Genomic DNA, 15,682 nt, shown 5'->3' with positions numbered 1-15,682 from the left:
CTGCCGGGCCCGCCGCGCCGCGCGGGGAGCACTTCCGGCCCCGGGCTGCACGCGCCGCCGCCATGAAGCCGGTAGGGCTGTGAGGGGAGCGGGACGGGCGGGACGGGAGCGGGGCTGGGAGCGGAGCCCGGCGCTCGCACGGGAACGGGCGGGACGGGAGCGGGGCTGGGAGCGGAGCCCGGCGCTCGCACGGGAACGGGCGGGACGGGAGCGGGGCTGGGAACGGAGCCCGGCGCTCGCACGGGAACGGGCGGGACGGGAGCGGGGCTGGGAACGGAGCTCGGCGCTCACACGGGAACGGGCGGGATGGGGAGCGGAGCGCGGGGCTCACAGGGGGCCGGGAGGGCCGGGCAGCCGGGGCTCCGGGAGCGGCAGAGCAGTGCGGGTGCCTTGGGGGGACACCGGCGGCGACCCCGCAAAGCGCAGGCTTGTCTCGCAGCCCGAGGCCAACACTGACCTCTCGGCGCTCTCCCCACGGTCGAACATGGAAAGGGAAGTTAAAGTTGAACTGACAGAAATTCGGGATTCACAGAATATTCTGAGTTGGAAGGGGTCCACAAGGATCATGGAGCTCAGCTGTTAAGTGAATGGCTCGTACGGGGATTGATCCCACAGTCTTGTTGTTAGCAGCATACTCCAGCCAGCTGAGCTAAGGATTCAAGGAACCCCACACTGATCAGCCCCTTGTCCCCTTTGGAAGGGGACACATCACCCGTGCCAGGGCTTCGGTGCTCAGTTTCTGTACAGCCCTTGCCTTCCCACCCCTTCATTAGGCGATCCCTGCTGTGTCCGTTCCCGCTCCGAGCCCCCTTGGGAGTGTTGCGCAGCTTTGGCGCAGGGCTCCGCCGGGCTTTGCCCCAGCTCTGCCCACGGTGCCTCCCGGACCTCCGGCAGCCGTGACCCTGCCCTGGTACTGCTGCTGCTGCTGTGAGCCTTGCAGCAGGCGGCGTCGCCAGGTCCCTGCAGCTGCTGGCCAGGGAGAGTTTGAGGCAGAATGGGGAAGGGTGCTGCAGGAGGACATTTGCCCGAGGCTGTGGCCTCGGGGCTTAAAGTCCCCCGAGGTACCTTATCATGTGCTGGGGAACAGCAGCACCCTGAAAAGAGAGCAAAGTGCTTGGGAGCACACAGAGAACTGTGCCCTAACAATCTGTGTATCATACCTTGAGCGTTCATGTGTCCAAAAGTGATGGACATAGGGTTTAATGAAAAAGGCTGTCAGAGAATGATTCTGTAAAACATTTGTCATAGGGCCTCTTCTCACAAATGCAACACAGTTGTGTTACTTGAAGTTAACTGATGATACTCTTAGCAAGAAACATATTATTCATCCCTGTTAGAAATAGCAACTTAGAGATCTTAAACAGTGAAATAAATTTCACAAAGGCTGTTAGCATGTCACTGACTTGTAGTTTTCTGTTTGTTTTCTAGAGAAAAAACACAAAGCGAGTTCCAAGTTTTCGCAAGTTACTGAGAACTAGTCAAATAAAGCTTGACAATAAATTAAAGAATAAACAGTACAAGCAGAAGAGTGCTGCTAAGAAGTATCGTAAAGAGCAGAAGAAGCTAAGGGAGGCTGTCAGAGATGCTATTTCTAGAAAGCCTTTTCCATTGGAAGAACGCAAGAAGAAACAAGTTGGTAAGTGTTTGCTCAGGTATGAAGGTTACTGAATAGCGTGCTGCTTCCTGTTGTAAAATTCAAGAAAACAACACTTCATTTTCTGTGTACAAATAGTTGCTGTTCATGTTGAAAGAAAGTGAGACTTGTGAAAAATATAAAATGTAGCCATTCTGGCACCTAGAACTGACAGAGATGGTAGAAATATGTCTGCACTGATCATTTTTGGATGTCACAGTAAAGGAGCAGTTTTCTGGGGTAACAAAAACCGCATGCATAAAGGTCAGTGAGTTCCAGGTAGCAGTAAGGTGTAAAATGGTCTCAAAAGTGTAGGCAGGATTCGGTTTTCAAGGGTGAACATACTTACGGGATCATAATCTGTCAACATCATCTTCTAAAATAGCTGGAAAATGGGAAGAAAAAGAGGAAGATGCTCTTCCACTGGACATGATGGATGAAGATGACTTAAAATTAATGGAGGATTTGGCCCAAAAAGCATCCTTTTTAACCAGAGATCTTTCTTCTAAGTAAGTTGTGATGTTTCCTTTTCGTATTAACTCAGCTCTGTGTGGTTAATATGTAATCAATATGTAAAGTAATGCATTTATCAGGAGGTTTATTTCAGTCTGGTGTTTCTTTGCAGCTCCGGTTTAGTGTTTCCTCAGCCGGTCAGTACTTCAGTATTAATGTATTGATGTGTATCAGTACATTCAGGTGCTCTGCCTGACCTTCAGGATGCTGCTTCTGCAGTGTTACTTCCTGAGGGGTCCCTGGCTGTGAGATGAGAAGTATTCCTCAAACTGAAAGAAATGCTTCAATCTGTAAACAGAGTATTTTTTTCTATATAGAGTATTTGGGACATTCCCTGGACCATGGACCACTATACATATTGCACTGCAAATTGCTGGAAAAAAATTAAAAGGATTCTGTAAGCCAAGTCTGTAAACACATGCAAGACCAAAACATTCATACAAAAAATTTGCTACTAGTTTTGTGGACCAAGGCTTAGGGTAGAGTTCACAGTGACGTATGTAGAAGGACAGTGCTCCTAGCTGTAGAATAGCCTTTACAAATACACCACTACAGAGCTGTCTGATTACATGGTGGTTTGAAAATTTTAAGGATGACTCTGGACTGTTTTCCCAGTGAAAGGATTCTAGTTCTGCTGGCTTGCTGGTGGAGTCCTTTATGGCAGGACTGCTTGGGGGGGTTTAATGGACCTCAACCCTGCCAGGCAGCTACTCTGCTGTGGGGGAGCACAGAAGGGTAGGAAGGACAAGTAAAACAGCAGCCTGGCTTGGGTGAGAGGTGAACACTTAATCCAGCTGGTCATACATGATTCTTGTCTAATTAATGTGGCTGTTTCATTTAGCTTGCCTTGTATTTTTCAGTGAACCTGTTCACATCAAAAAACGAAAACGTGAAAGCGTGATTGAGAAATATGAGAAAGTGCCAAGACGTTTGCAAACAGAGCCAGAAAAAGAACTCATCCATCTGCTCCCAATCAAAGACAAGAGTGGCATTATTCCTCAAGCTGTAGAGAAGCCAGGTAAGACACAGATTCTGGAATTGGTATAGTAGCCAAGTATATAATTTATTATTTGAAAATTTCACAGTGTTTGTTACGTGCTTGACACTAGACACTGTATTTTTGCAGTTCTTGATGTTGCACATGATGAAGAAGAGGACGCAGAAGAAATGGAGGAAGAAGAGGGTAATAAAACATTATGTTTGCTTTTTGTTATGTTCTTTTTCCAAATCACTGACATACCTGAAAAGTATTTTGCTGTTCCCCGAGGAAGTTTGTAATTGAAGTGTGTTTGTTCAGGATGTTTTTAAACATGTTCATTGCCATGTTGCCAGCAAAGTGTAACAGTTATTCAAAGCTTGCATTCTTACCTTAGAATTTCAGGAATGGCTGGCTTCAGATTCTCTTTCTTCAAGATTATTTTGATTTTTCACCTGGAACTGATGCTTGCATGAAGTTCCTTTTATCCTTTGTGTCATCTTTGCTAGTAAGAAGGAAAATATTGGTCTTACATAAAAAATGTCTGTGTGGTTCTATTTTGTACTCTGAGATCATTTTGAAATGCAGCTCAGGACACAGGCTTTTGTAGGCTTATAAGTGTCTGTCTTTGTCTTTAAAATTTTTTACTTAAAACATCAATAGCAGGAAACTGAGATTTTGATTTGCAATTGGCTATTGAGCTAATAGTTTCAAGGAATGTTGTTACTTCTGGGTCCTTATTGTCTAAATATAATCTGAAGTTGAGGAAGGAGATACTTGTAGCAAAATAATATTCAGAAAACACAAAAAAACCAATTGTATTTTTAAAAGAAAAAGTGAATGATGAATAATTTGATACAAATTGCAGAGCACTGCAGTTTCTTGGCATGGTTGAGGTAATATGTTGAGTTTATATGTTCCCACTGTTCTCAGAGATTGGGCATGGGCATATTAAAAAACATTTAGTCCACTTCCTTTTTCAAGTAAAAGATTTTGAAGTGGAGCAAAAGTTAATATGTGGGTTAGCATAAGCTCTAGCAAAGTAATTTTTAAAGCTCCTTTGACTGTGGAACTTCTTGTGTTACTCTTCTGTGGTCTTACCAGGATACTTCTTTGAAATGCAGTATTTGCAACATGGTATTCATTAAGTGACTTCTTCTCTTTCCTGACTCTCCCATCTGTGCCAGACTTTAATGAGGAACCCATGCCTATTCTCACTCCAGAGGAAATGGCTGCTCAAAGGAGACAAAAGCTGCAGGAGAGGAAGATGCACATAGCTGCCTTAGCATCTGCCATTCTCTCTGAGCCAGACAGCAATGTAGGTACAGTTACTTAACCTGCACATATTTGTGTCTGTGTTGTGCACCAAGTCAAGAAATAAAGATCTGAAGTGAGCAAACAGTAGCAAAAGCACAAAAATAAATGGGTAGAACAAGGAAAAGGTCAGTGTTGTATCACTTCTGTTATTTTCTTTACAAGCTACCTTGTTCCTTAAGCATGACCCTTACAGAAGCTCTGATTTTGGGTTATATCTGAAACTTCTCAATGCTTCAGGATATACTAATAATTTTCTATAATTCTCTGCAAGTTTGCAATAGCAGCATATTTTGAACATTCCTGAGATTAAAATTTTGTTGGAATATCTATCATTTCATGGCTCTTTGTGCAGTGCTAAGTAGAGTCTGAGTAACTGCTGAGTTAAGGTACATTGTTCTCATCCTTTGGTTTGTAGTTGATCTTCAGCTCATGTTGTCTGCCTGTTTCCTCCACTCAGATGAAGAAGTTGAAGGAGCTGCGTGCCATGCTGATGGAACAGGATCCCAATGTGGCTGTGATTGTCCGGAAGCTGGTCATGGTGTCTTTGATGGAGATATTCAAAGATATTGCACCTTCGTACAAAATTCGGCCTCTGACTGAAGCAGAAAAGGCCACCAAGGTGAAATATGAAATCTATTTATAGTGTATGTGAGTAGTTAAGAATTTTTTCAGCTATGCCAAATACTATTACTGATTAGTTTAATATGAATTTATAGTTTTGAGCAAAGGATGACAAATACACTAATACTTGCGGAAGCTCTGAAGCCGTGACACTTTCAGGAGCAGAGGTTTTTTGTTTTAAACCTTTAATTCTTACATACTTCCTTCAATAAGTAGGTAACGTGCAGGTGGTAATGGTGGGGAAAAGTAGTGCCTGAAAGTACTGGGTGACTTTCCTCATAAACCTATGGAATAAGGTCCCACACTGAAGAGAATTAGAAAGAAAGCAAATTATGCAGTATTGTCACCTAACTGGCATAGATTTCTTGGAAATGTGTTCAACAATTTGGTGAACAAATGCAGAGTAACTTGTTTCCTGGAGCTTGTTTTTAACCAATTTTTAGAAGGTTTTTTGGGTATAGGTTTAGTGCAGTTGAGAATCATGGTTTTAAAATAACGTCTAATTGATAATGTTACTTCAGTCTCTATAAATTAAATAGGCCTAGTTGGGAAAGGCCCTCTGAACACATCTGTAGAAAAATGCAGAAAGACCTTATTTTTTAATACATTTCTAGGAATCTATCTAGAAGAAAAAACTACTTATATATCTGATACTTGTTTAGAAACATTTTTTCCACCATTGGCTAATTTCACTATTTAGCTCTCCAAATAAAATCTCATTTCTATTATGTTTACAGGTTAAAAAAGAAACTCAGAAACTGAGAGAATTTGAAGAAGGCCTTGTAAGCCAGTATAAATTTTACTTGGAAAATCTGGAACAAACAATTAAAGGTACAGTCAACACTTTCCATTTTTTGTAGTAAAGGCAAAATTGTTTGCAGTAGTTTCCCTCTGAATGAGTGCTACCATCTGTCTTCGAGACAGTACATGCATGAAGTATGCAGGAGAATGCCTGCAATCACTAAAAAGTTAAATATTTATAAGCTCACCATCATTCTGAACAGTAATCATTAAAAATAATATTTTGTGCAGATTGGAAGCAAAGGAAATTGAAGAAAAGCAATGTCATCTCATTAAAGGCATATAAAGGTCTAGCAGAGGTGGCAGTGAAGTGTCTGTGCGAGCTGCTTGTGGCCCTACCCCACTTCAACTTCCACAATAACATTATTGTTCTCATTGTTCCACTCATGAATGATCCATCAAAAATGGTAAGTAATTTTCTGGTTAGAGAAAGAGGTTTTTTTTTTTTTTTTTTTTGTGAAAAATAACTATTGCTGAGCTTTATTCCACAATATCCAGATCTTGTGGTCATATATTTTCACTACTTTACAGGCTGTGTGCACTTTGTTATTGGTAAATACTATGAGTGTCATCTGTTACTAGCTGTTGTTGTGGGCTTGGCTTTACAGAACAATTTGTGTGATTTGCTTTGCAGATCTCTGAACTGTGTGTCGAGGCAGTTAAGAAGCTCTTTAAACAGGACAAGTTGGGCTATGCTTCACTTGGTGTAGTTAAGGTCATTTCTGGCCTTGTGAGGGGTAGAAATTACGATGTCAGACCTGAGGTAAGAGTCTTTCTGTTGGACCTCAATATTCTTCTGTCAAAAGTTTAAAAAAAATCCAGACGTTAAAGTTACTCGAGCTGCTGGCTACAGACAAAAAAGAATTTCCTCACTCTGTCAGACAGTTCAGGATTAGGCTGAGGCAGAGAGTTAGAAAGAGAGGTGTGGGGCAAGGGAGGGAGATTGGGAGGAGGTGATCAGATCCTGCCAGAGACATGGATTAAGTCAGGCATGGAGACTTTGAAGTGAAACAGGCAAATGGAGGAATACATAGAAATGGACAGTGCTGGGGAAGGAACTGGGAGCAGGAAATAAGAGATACAGGTATGCACGAACAGGAGGGAAGTAAATGGAAGAACCTTTGGACCAGCAAGGACCACTAGCTGGAATGGAATTCAGGATTTCTTACTCTTTGTTCCTTTCTTAGCCTTTTTAAAGGTTGTAGATCACTTTCATTGTACTTATTTTATTTTACAATAGGTGTTAAAAGTATTTCTTCACTTAAGAATTAAAGAAGTAGAATTACAAAAAGATTCTGAAGACATTGCTCCAAAGAAGAAGTTCATGACATACAAGGAGAAAAGAAAAAATCTTTCCAGAATGCAAAGGAAGGTACAACATGTGCTTTCTCATACTCTTCTTCTGTTACTTTATGCAGCAATGTATGTGTGCTACTTTATGTAGCACATCTGCTGTTGCCATTGCTAACTCTCTGTATCAGTGATCATTTTTTTCACTGTACTTGAAAATTTATGAGGTTCTACAGGGAATTTACTTATCTTCCTATTTTTTTCCTCTTTCCTGTGTTGATAATGCTTTTGATTGGTTGTTTTTGATAGGGGGGTTACCCTGTAGAATCACAGGATGACTTAAGCAACTCACCAAGCATGGAAAACTTATCTGTGTATCTTTGCAACCTGGATATCTAGACTGGTTGGAAGCATTTAATCTGTTGTCTTACAATCAACTGTATATTTTCAGTGGAAGAAAGCAGAAGAGAAACTGGAACGAGAACTCCTGGAAGCAGAGGCATCAGAAAGTAAAGAAAAAAAACTGAAGTTGGTAAGTAATTTAGAGATGATTTCCCTATTTTTGCAGAGTGGCAGCTCCTAACCCTTTTGCAACTGTCTTCCCTCCATCCCAGCCTGTCAGCATTCTACATCTCTAGATAATGCTGTCAGCTAACAAACATTTTGCCTGTGACTGATCTAGGTTTTAGTAAACCAAGCTCTCAGTTTACCCAGGAAAGCCAATGTAGCCATTCCTATTCCCTTCTGCTCTCTGCTCTAAAAGGTATTGAATCCATTTACAAATGCCCTCCAGGTGCCCTGTTCCATAGGACACTGTGTAATGGGTGTTACCAACCTCTCAGAGTGGCCTTTAGGCAAAGGAGGGGTGTGGCTGTGGTCAGGAGAGTGTGAGGGAACAGAGTCAGGGGCAGGAGAGCACTTGAGGAATTGAGCTTTTCAACATAAGAAGAACAGAGATGGCAGTGCCAGAACTGATTTGGAAGGCCTGAGTGCAGGCTTGATTAGAGAGAAGCATTTTCAGTTGAGTGTAAGTGAAGTAGAAATGTCTGTTTTACATGATAATATATGTAATTGTTGTTTTCTTTCTTTAGCACACAGAGACCTTGAATATCGTATTTGTAACTTACTTCAGGATCTTGAAAAAAGCTCAGAAGTCACCACTTTTGCCAGCTGTGCTAGAAGGTCTTGCAAAGTAAGAACTGACTGCCTTCTTTTGTGTGTTGGAAAAGACATGAAGCACTAAAGAAATGTTTGTCTCTGAAAGGGATTTAAGCAGTGAGAGAAGAAAGTCCCTGACAAATTAGTTGAAATTATTTTATCCAAAACCATTTCAATATGGTTTGAAATTTCCCCTGATAGACTTGACGTGCAGCAAACCCTGCAGGGTGTGATGTGATCCCATTATTTTGTCTGATTAATTGCTGAAGGACACAAGCATGTCATTAATGCTCCAGAAAAGCCATGATTAGCAGTTGGGGGCTGAATCATTCTTTCCTATGAAGATAGTAAATGTTAAGGATTTGATTTAGCCTGCTTTTAAGGTGTGGATTTTGGCAATTGAGAATACTTTGAACTGAGCTGACAGATGTCTATAGTTTAAAAATTAAAATCTCTTTGATTCAAGGTTTGCTCATCTCATAAATGTGGAATTTTTTGATGACCTATTGATTGTCCTCCATTCTCTTATTGCATCTGGGGTAAGTTGAGTTTTACTACAGTTTTCTTAAAATTACTTTCTTTTGGGTACTTAAATCAGTTTTGTATTCTTAGGATTTAAGCTACCGTGAAAGCCTTCACTGCATTCTCAGTGCTTTTCATATACTCTCTGGTCAAGGTAAGAGATTTTTAAAAATAGAGGTTTGTTTAATATTGCCTGATAAATAGATGGAGTAAATGTATTTATTTGGGATTGTGTTAATAGGTGATGTTCTTAACATTGATCCGATGAAATTTTACACACATCTTTACAAGACACTGTTCAGCCTCCATGCAGGTAATTCCAGATTCTTATTTTCACTGCTCACCTAGATAATGTTTGTTCTGTTTCTTTGCTATCAAAGCCTTGATGTAGCATTAATAAACTACACTTTTTAAAGATATCTGATTTCTGAAAAGATTATTGTCTGGTTTATCCTACTTTTTTTCTCTAGTTGCACTTTGCATTACTGCAATACAAATACTTGCAGTATTATTGCAATATATGCTAACAGGTTCTAATCAAGTAATTTCATTAGGAAGTGCGAAGTATGTGATCTTGGATAAAATTTTTACTTCCTTATAATTATTTCTTTCAGTGGCAATTAAAAAATTCTGGTCTTTTTTCTCTAATTCTTTCTCCAATAAAGAAAAAATATTTGATTTTTTCCAATATAATTCTAAAAATAATTTAAATTTAAATTCTGTTTTCTAAATTTTTCTAGTATATATTTCTGATTTTTATAATTATGACATTCTAATTTTCTAATCTAAATTTTTCAGTAATTCTGAAAAAGAGATTTATAAAATTTGAAATGAACATTATATTAATTAACTTCAGAAATGTGGATTCACTAAGGATAAAAGCTAAGGAAAAAATGTTCTGCAGTTCTGGATGGGTAAAAGACTTTGCACTGTTTAATAATTTATAGAAAATGATACAATGAATGCATTTAAGATTAAAACAGTAGCTCTGTCTAATATTTAGACAATTTGGATGGAACAAGTATTTTCTTAGAAAGGAACACAGAAACAATGATACATTTTTTTCTGTTCAAAGCTGAACTACTTTGACCAACAAAGAGTGGATGCTTAATGTCACATGAAAGGTGCTGAGCCTCCCAACTTCATACTGTTCTCAGTTCCAGTGTCCAGCACATAGCACAGTATGTGCTGTATGTACAGTTGTATGTATAGCTGTATGTATAGTTGTTTGTCCATGAAGTGGTTATTTACTCTGTATGGAATTCTGCTTTTGAGGTGGCACCAATGAGGACATAGGGATTGTGCTGCAGTGCCTGGATGTCATGTTTGCCAAGAGGAGAAAGCAGGTCTCCCAGCAACGAGCTCTTGCTTTCCTCAGGCGACTTTCCATCCTTGCTCTTCATGTGCTTCCAAATTCCAGTGTTGGGATCTTGGCAACAAACAGGGTATTTATGCAAGTAAGTTTTACTTGTTCAAATTTTTAGCTTACTGGCTAAAGATTATTGAATTTTTTAATAAATTGATTATATGCAAAATTTTTAAGGCATCTTTAACAAGAGTGAGGAAAACAGAGTATGCTTAAATGCTGCTGAGACTGAATAGCATGGAATGAATCCTGAAACTGACTTAACCATGTTGTAATTGGGTATGTAATATAAGCAACTCAGTTTCTGCTTTTTTTGTGCCGTAGACATTCCCAAAGATGGACCTCTTACTGGACAATGAATCTCAAGGCAGTGGAGTTTATCTCCCAGAATTAGATGAACCAGAGCATTGCAATGCTCAGAACACAGCACTGTGGGAACTACATCTGCTGCAGGTTAGTGAGTAACTCAGGGGTTTGGCAAGTAACAGCAGTCAATAGCTGCTCAATGTTTAGGTGCTTTACACAAATGAAGAACAGAGGTCTTCAGGCTTATTAGTCAAATCTTGGCCCACATGAGCCTGTTCCAACAGATTGGAAGAGAAAGACCAACACAGTGGTATGGAAGGATGTTACACATCCCCTTTGATAATACCACTCTAGATCTTACTGCAGGTTGCCCTATTAGATTCCTTTGAATCCTAGACTTCTTAGATCTTTTAAGTTCCCTTGCAGTCCAGCCCTTGTTCCAGGAGGAAATGACACCTTGATCTGTCATTCCAGTCATGGTTTGAAGAGGGCTTCCTCTGCCCTTCCTCCTTATTTTCTGGGAGTGGGAGTTATCTAAATGTGGAGAGTCATGCTCACAGCATGATACGAGTGAATAAATGCATAACTAGGTGTTCTTATTCACATAATCCCACTGAATGATTTTGAGGTGCTCAGTTTCTCAAATAAAAGCAGACTTTCCATCTTACGGAAATAAATAGGAGAATCTATAGATAAATACATTATCCCTTACTCTCTGTCTACTGCCTTCATTCTTCCTTTCTTTCAGAGACATTATCATCCAACAGTGCAGAAATTTGCATCTCACCTTATTGCTGGAGCTCCAACTGAAGGCTCAGGAGCTCTTCCACTTGATTTGAGCCAAAGGTAAGTTATCAAAGAGTTCTTTTTTTTTTCCTTCTAAATAGTGCCCTGAAAGGAAGCTGTTGATTATACTTTATTTAAGGAATTCCTAAAAATAATTATTTATAAAATTAAAAGACTCTGATCCTCAAACTGTTTGTTCTTCTGCCAGTACAGCATGTTGGCTGCCTTTTTCTTTTCTTTTCTTTTTTCTTTTTTGGTCTTTTGAGACTTGTTGCCAGGCTGTGACAAGGGTAAACATCTCAAAGTGCAGTGTGTTTTCTTCCCCTGGGAGCAAAATATCTTCAGCAGCAGGCTTGATCTGAATATGGATCAGGATCACTGAACTGGGGCTGCCCAATGGAAACTAGAACCCAAGCTGCAGTGTAGGGTCTGTAGTGGGTTATACATGACAACAGCCCTCCTGGTTCTGACTAAGGTCTAATTTAGCATCCTGTCTTTGGCAGTGGCTGGCAGCAGGTGCCTTGTGGAAAGCAAAGCTAGGGCAGGCATGTAAGACATGCTCTGAGCAGTCCTGGCCTCTGACAGGTTTCAGCCTGGTGGATTTCTTGAACCTCTTGATACCATTTTCTGTTAGAATCTCTCTCTTCATGGAGTTCTTTTCTAAACTGTTCCATGTCCCTGGAATCAGAGCACACATTTTCCAAATGCAGCATGGTTTGGTAAGGGTTCTTTGAGTCCACAGCTCCTTGTGGTAAGATGTGCTTTTATCTTGAACCTGGTGCCCGTTTGCTTCATTCATTCATCCCTGGTTCTTGCTCTGGGAGCTCAACTGAACAGTCTGCTCAAACACACACTTTCTGTGCCTTATAGGACTTGACAGAGCTCAATCATATCATATCATATCATATCATATCATATCATATCAATCATATCATATCATATCATATCATCATATCATATCATCATATCATATCATATCATATCATCATACCTTCATCTACTGTCTCTCCTGGATGGAGGGATCCACCTCACACAGGAACTGTTCCATACTTTCCATCAACTTTATTGCACATTCCTGAATATTTACCAATATAATAATTTCAAGATGAAATTGGAGATTCAGTTGCAATATTTGAGATGTGGATGATCTGTGGATTTATACATTGATGTAACTAATTTCTATTGTGTTCTCTGATTCTTTTCAACTCCAAACACCACTGAAGTCACAATTCCATGAAAGTACCTGCCATAACAAGATAACATAACATATCTTGTTATCTTAACAAGATTTTTGTCCTTATGTGATAATGGTCAGCTCAGAGCCTATTATTTTTATGTAGAGTTGCTTCTTCCAACACTAAATTTCATTTGCCATTTTACTGATCATCTCATACAGTCTGTCTGCAGTTCTCTACAGGTAGCTCGTTCTTACTACCACAGATAACTTGGTATTCTCCAGCTCTTTTTTGAGCATGTTGGAAAGTACAGGTCCTGGAAAAGACCTTGTGGAAATCCTGTTTCTTCCTGCCATTGCAAAAACTGACCATAGACTCCTGTCCTCAGTTCCCAGTCTTTTAACCAGTTCTTTTCTCTGATGGTTTTCCCTGTTCTCCCATGGATGCTTTTTCATAAAACCCTTTGGGTAAGGAACTGTTGGAAATTCTAGCAGATTATGTCAACTAGATCATCTTTACCTGCCTTCTCCCCACCCCTCCACCCCCCATCTTTTTCAAGTATGTACAGATCAGAGCTCTGGGAGGAGAACAGCTTTCTTGTCTTCCCCAGCTCAATATTTAGACATATTTTACTTTGGCTTGCATTGTTTCCCAGCTATTGGCTTCTGATCTTTTCCAGGTGACACTCACTGCTCTCAATGGTTCACCTAAGGTGTGGTGGAGGGATGTGTGAGAAACTGCTCTTGGATTGGTGACAGAGATCAGCTGAAGTTGTATCTATCTAATGCCATTTTTCATTCTGTTTATTTACTGTAGGTCTGCTACAGAACTTTTTGAGACTTACTGTACGAAAGGAATGACCTTTAATCCTCCTGTTGCCTCAGTAACACCCAGAAGAAAGGTACTGTCTTGTCTCTCTGTGTCCTTTTTTAACCACATGACACACCAGTATAACCTGTATCTGCTGGCTCACTGTGCAGTGCCCAGACACTGGCACACTTGGTTTGGCTTTCTGGTTTCTGTATTTTGTGTGTCAAGTGTATTTTTTTAACTGCCATAAGATAGGACTGAGTATAAGGGAGGAAAAAATAGCTGTACAAATAGTCCTACCTCCCACAGCATCAGTTAACATAGCAAGATTATTACGGTAGCTGTTGTTTTGCACTTTGCAGTGGTTCAGTGCAGATTTCTTGGCTCTTTCCTGTAATGAACTAATGTTTGTTCAAAAAGCAATAATAAAAAGCCAGCTCTTTCCCCAGGGTGGGTAGTTGCCAAGACAGCTGGATTTCCAGAGCATTTGATTCAGTGTGTTGAGGGAGAGTGATCCCTATTAGTGTCACTATAGCTTTAAAGTGTAAATTTGTGTGGAACAAAGAGTTAAGGTAAAAAGAGGAGAAGTGGGGAAAAGTGTTTTTATATCCTCAGCACTGGATTTGTTCCAGATGCCACCCTCCATTAAATGTCCAGTGTGTGGTGTGTCCTTTAAAAAGTGATCATTTTCCTTCTTTCTAATGCAAACATTCTAACCTATTAACCTTGCCAATGCTCCACTTTGTAACCCTGTAATGTTAGCTGAAGCATTGAGAGCACAATTTTTTTTCCATTTTAGAGAAGCAACTTCTGAAAATGTATTTGTACTTATTTCGTTGGTTTATAATGACTTCTTGATATGTGTGTCCTGCTAGGGAGTTACATGAGCAGCTCTGAAGAGCAAGGCTGAGAACAGCAGATAGGAGAGAAATTTGGGTTGAATAAGGAAATGCACAGGCTCTTTAAGGAAGCAGAAACAAAGGAACAGGAAGATAACAAACTGTCTACACATGGCTATAATGTTACCTAACTGGGAAAATTACCTTGGGGTCTTGCCTTCTCTGTGGTTGGTTAGCTCGTGTAACAACTTTTGGCAGTACCTAAGTTTTACCCTCTCTGTCCTGCATGCCCTGTGTGCCAGGCTGCCTGTCTGTCAGCTCTTGGCAGAAGCTCCGAATTGGAGCTCTGTGCACCACTAAAGAGAAGATCTCATTTCCTTGTGAGTGCACCAAATACTCGACTCTGTGAATTTTAAGACTTTCACAGGGAAGTTTAAATCATGTCCATGATCATCATTCCTCATCTGAGCACCAGGAAAATGCAGGGCTCCAGGTGTAGCTGGAGGCAGAAGGTTCAGGGCATTCCTTTCTGACTCACAGCCTGTGCTGTGAGCATTGTTGCTTTCACTGGCCTTTTGATCAGAAATGCTTGATTTATATATGTGTGCTGTCACCAAACTGTGCTTGATTTGTATTTATAAGGTCTGTTGAACAGGAAGCAGTGTGTGAACCACCCCACAGCTGGAATCCATGGCTATGTGTAGTAGATAATCTTCTAAAGCCCAGTTTACCACAAACCAGAAAACCCTCCCCAAACCCACGAGCTGTGAAGGACTGCCTGACACTGTTCTTGCTAGCAGCCAAGGGAAATTCACTGCAGGCCAGGCAGGAGAGAGCTGCCAGTTCTACAGTCTGGTCTAGAGGGCTGAGACCATGGGAGAGAAACAAGACTGCTGATCTAAGCTATGCATGGAAAACATAGCCTTGCTTAGTAAAGCAACTAATATTTTGTAATTTTCAGGACACCTTCTCACAGATGGATTCATTTGTAGATGAAGAACTAAAGAAACAGCTTCAAGAACATAACAATGAGACTTTTGCTCACAAACCCTTGGATTTTGCTAAGCACTTGAAGGAATCATCTTTGGCATAAATGTACCTATCAATCAAGTTCAGTTGGCTTCTAAATTACGGAGAAAGATTGGCTGAAAGAAGTCACCACTCATCGTAAATGGAATACAAGTAGGCTTTTGTGTGAATATAGAAACACACAAAAATGTAACAGCAGTTTTCTACACAGTTACAAGACTATCCCCTTAAGCTATGTTCCTGGGGCTGGAGAATCACAATGAACTGTCATGTCAGTATTTTAAAAAGATACAAACCCAGGTAATTTAAGAATTGTTTGCAACCATGCAAAATTGTATTTTTCTTTATGTATTTTTCTAATTTTTATAACAGAATATAGACGTATGTGTTTCTGCAAACTCACTGGGTTATGTTCATAACTTAATAAATATTTTGAAAATGTTAATATTGACTTCTTTGATGCCTAAGTTACCTAGACACTTGGAATATACATTGCATTTTTTCCTGTTTTTCTTCTGATGTATTCTAACTGTTTATCTC

General features: G+C 40.3%; 1 protein-coding gene across 1 annotated transcript; it reads left to right on the top strand.

The window, feature by feature from the left end:
• Window positions 1-32: 32 nt before the first annotated feature.
• On the top strand, window positions 33-15,579 carry NOC3L (NOC3 like DNA replication regulator). Its single transcript, XM_085065241.1, has 21 exons — window positions 33-71; window positions 1,429-1,636; window positions 2,019-2,142; window positions 3,007-3,164; window positions 3,273-3,329; window positions 4,310-4,440; window positions 4,897-5,058; window positions 5,798-5,891; window positions 6,093-6,268; window positions 6,496-6,624; window positions 7,102-7,233; window positions 7,603-7,683; window positions 8,243-8,343; window positions 8,776-8,848; window positions 8,922-8,985; window positions 9,073-9,144; window positions 10,107-10,288; window positions 10,522-10,650; window positions 11,252-11,349; window positions 13,281-13,365; window positions 15,075-15,579. The coding sequence occupies exons 1-21, from the start codon at window positions 63-65 to the stop codon at window positions 15,204-15,206; spliced, it is 2,397 nt and encodes a 798-aa protein (XP_084921367.1). The 5' UTR covers window positions 33-62; the 3' UTR covers window positions 15,207-15,579.
• The last annotated feature ends 103 nt before the right edge of the window (window positions 15,580-15,682 follow it).

Source organism: Lichenostomus cassidix, chromosome 6, assembly GCF_008360975.1.
Source record: "Lichenostomus cassidix isolate B80296 chromosome 6, HeHo_3.0, whole genome shotgun sequence".
NCBI classification, from domain to species: Eukaryota; Metazoa; Chordata; class Aves; order Passeriformes; family Meliphagidae; genus Lichenostomus; species Lichenostomus cassidix.
Note: the sequence above shows the minus strand (reverse complement) of the source record. Positions and strands in the feature narration are given on the sequence as shown.

Excerpts from the sequence above, each read along its gene's own strand:
- NOC3L (XM_085065241.1), top strand. Across the intron at positions 4,441-4,896 it reads TCTCTGAGCCAGACAGCAAT|ATGAAGAAGTTGAAGGAGCT; the intron begins GTAGGTACAGTT and ends TCCTCCACTCAG. Across the intron at positions 8,849-8,921 it reads ATTCTCTTATTGCATCTGGG|GATTTAAGCTACCGTGAAAG; the intron begins GTAAGTTGAGTT and ends TTGTATTCTTAG.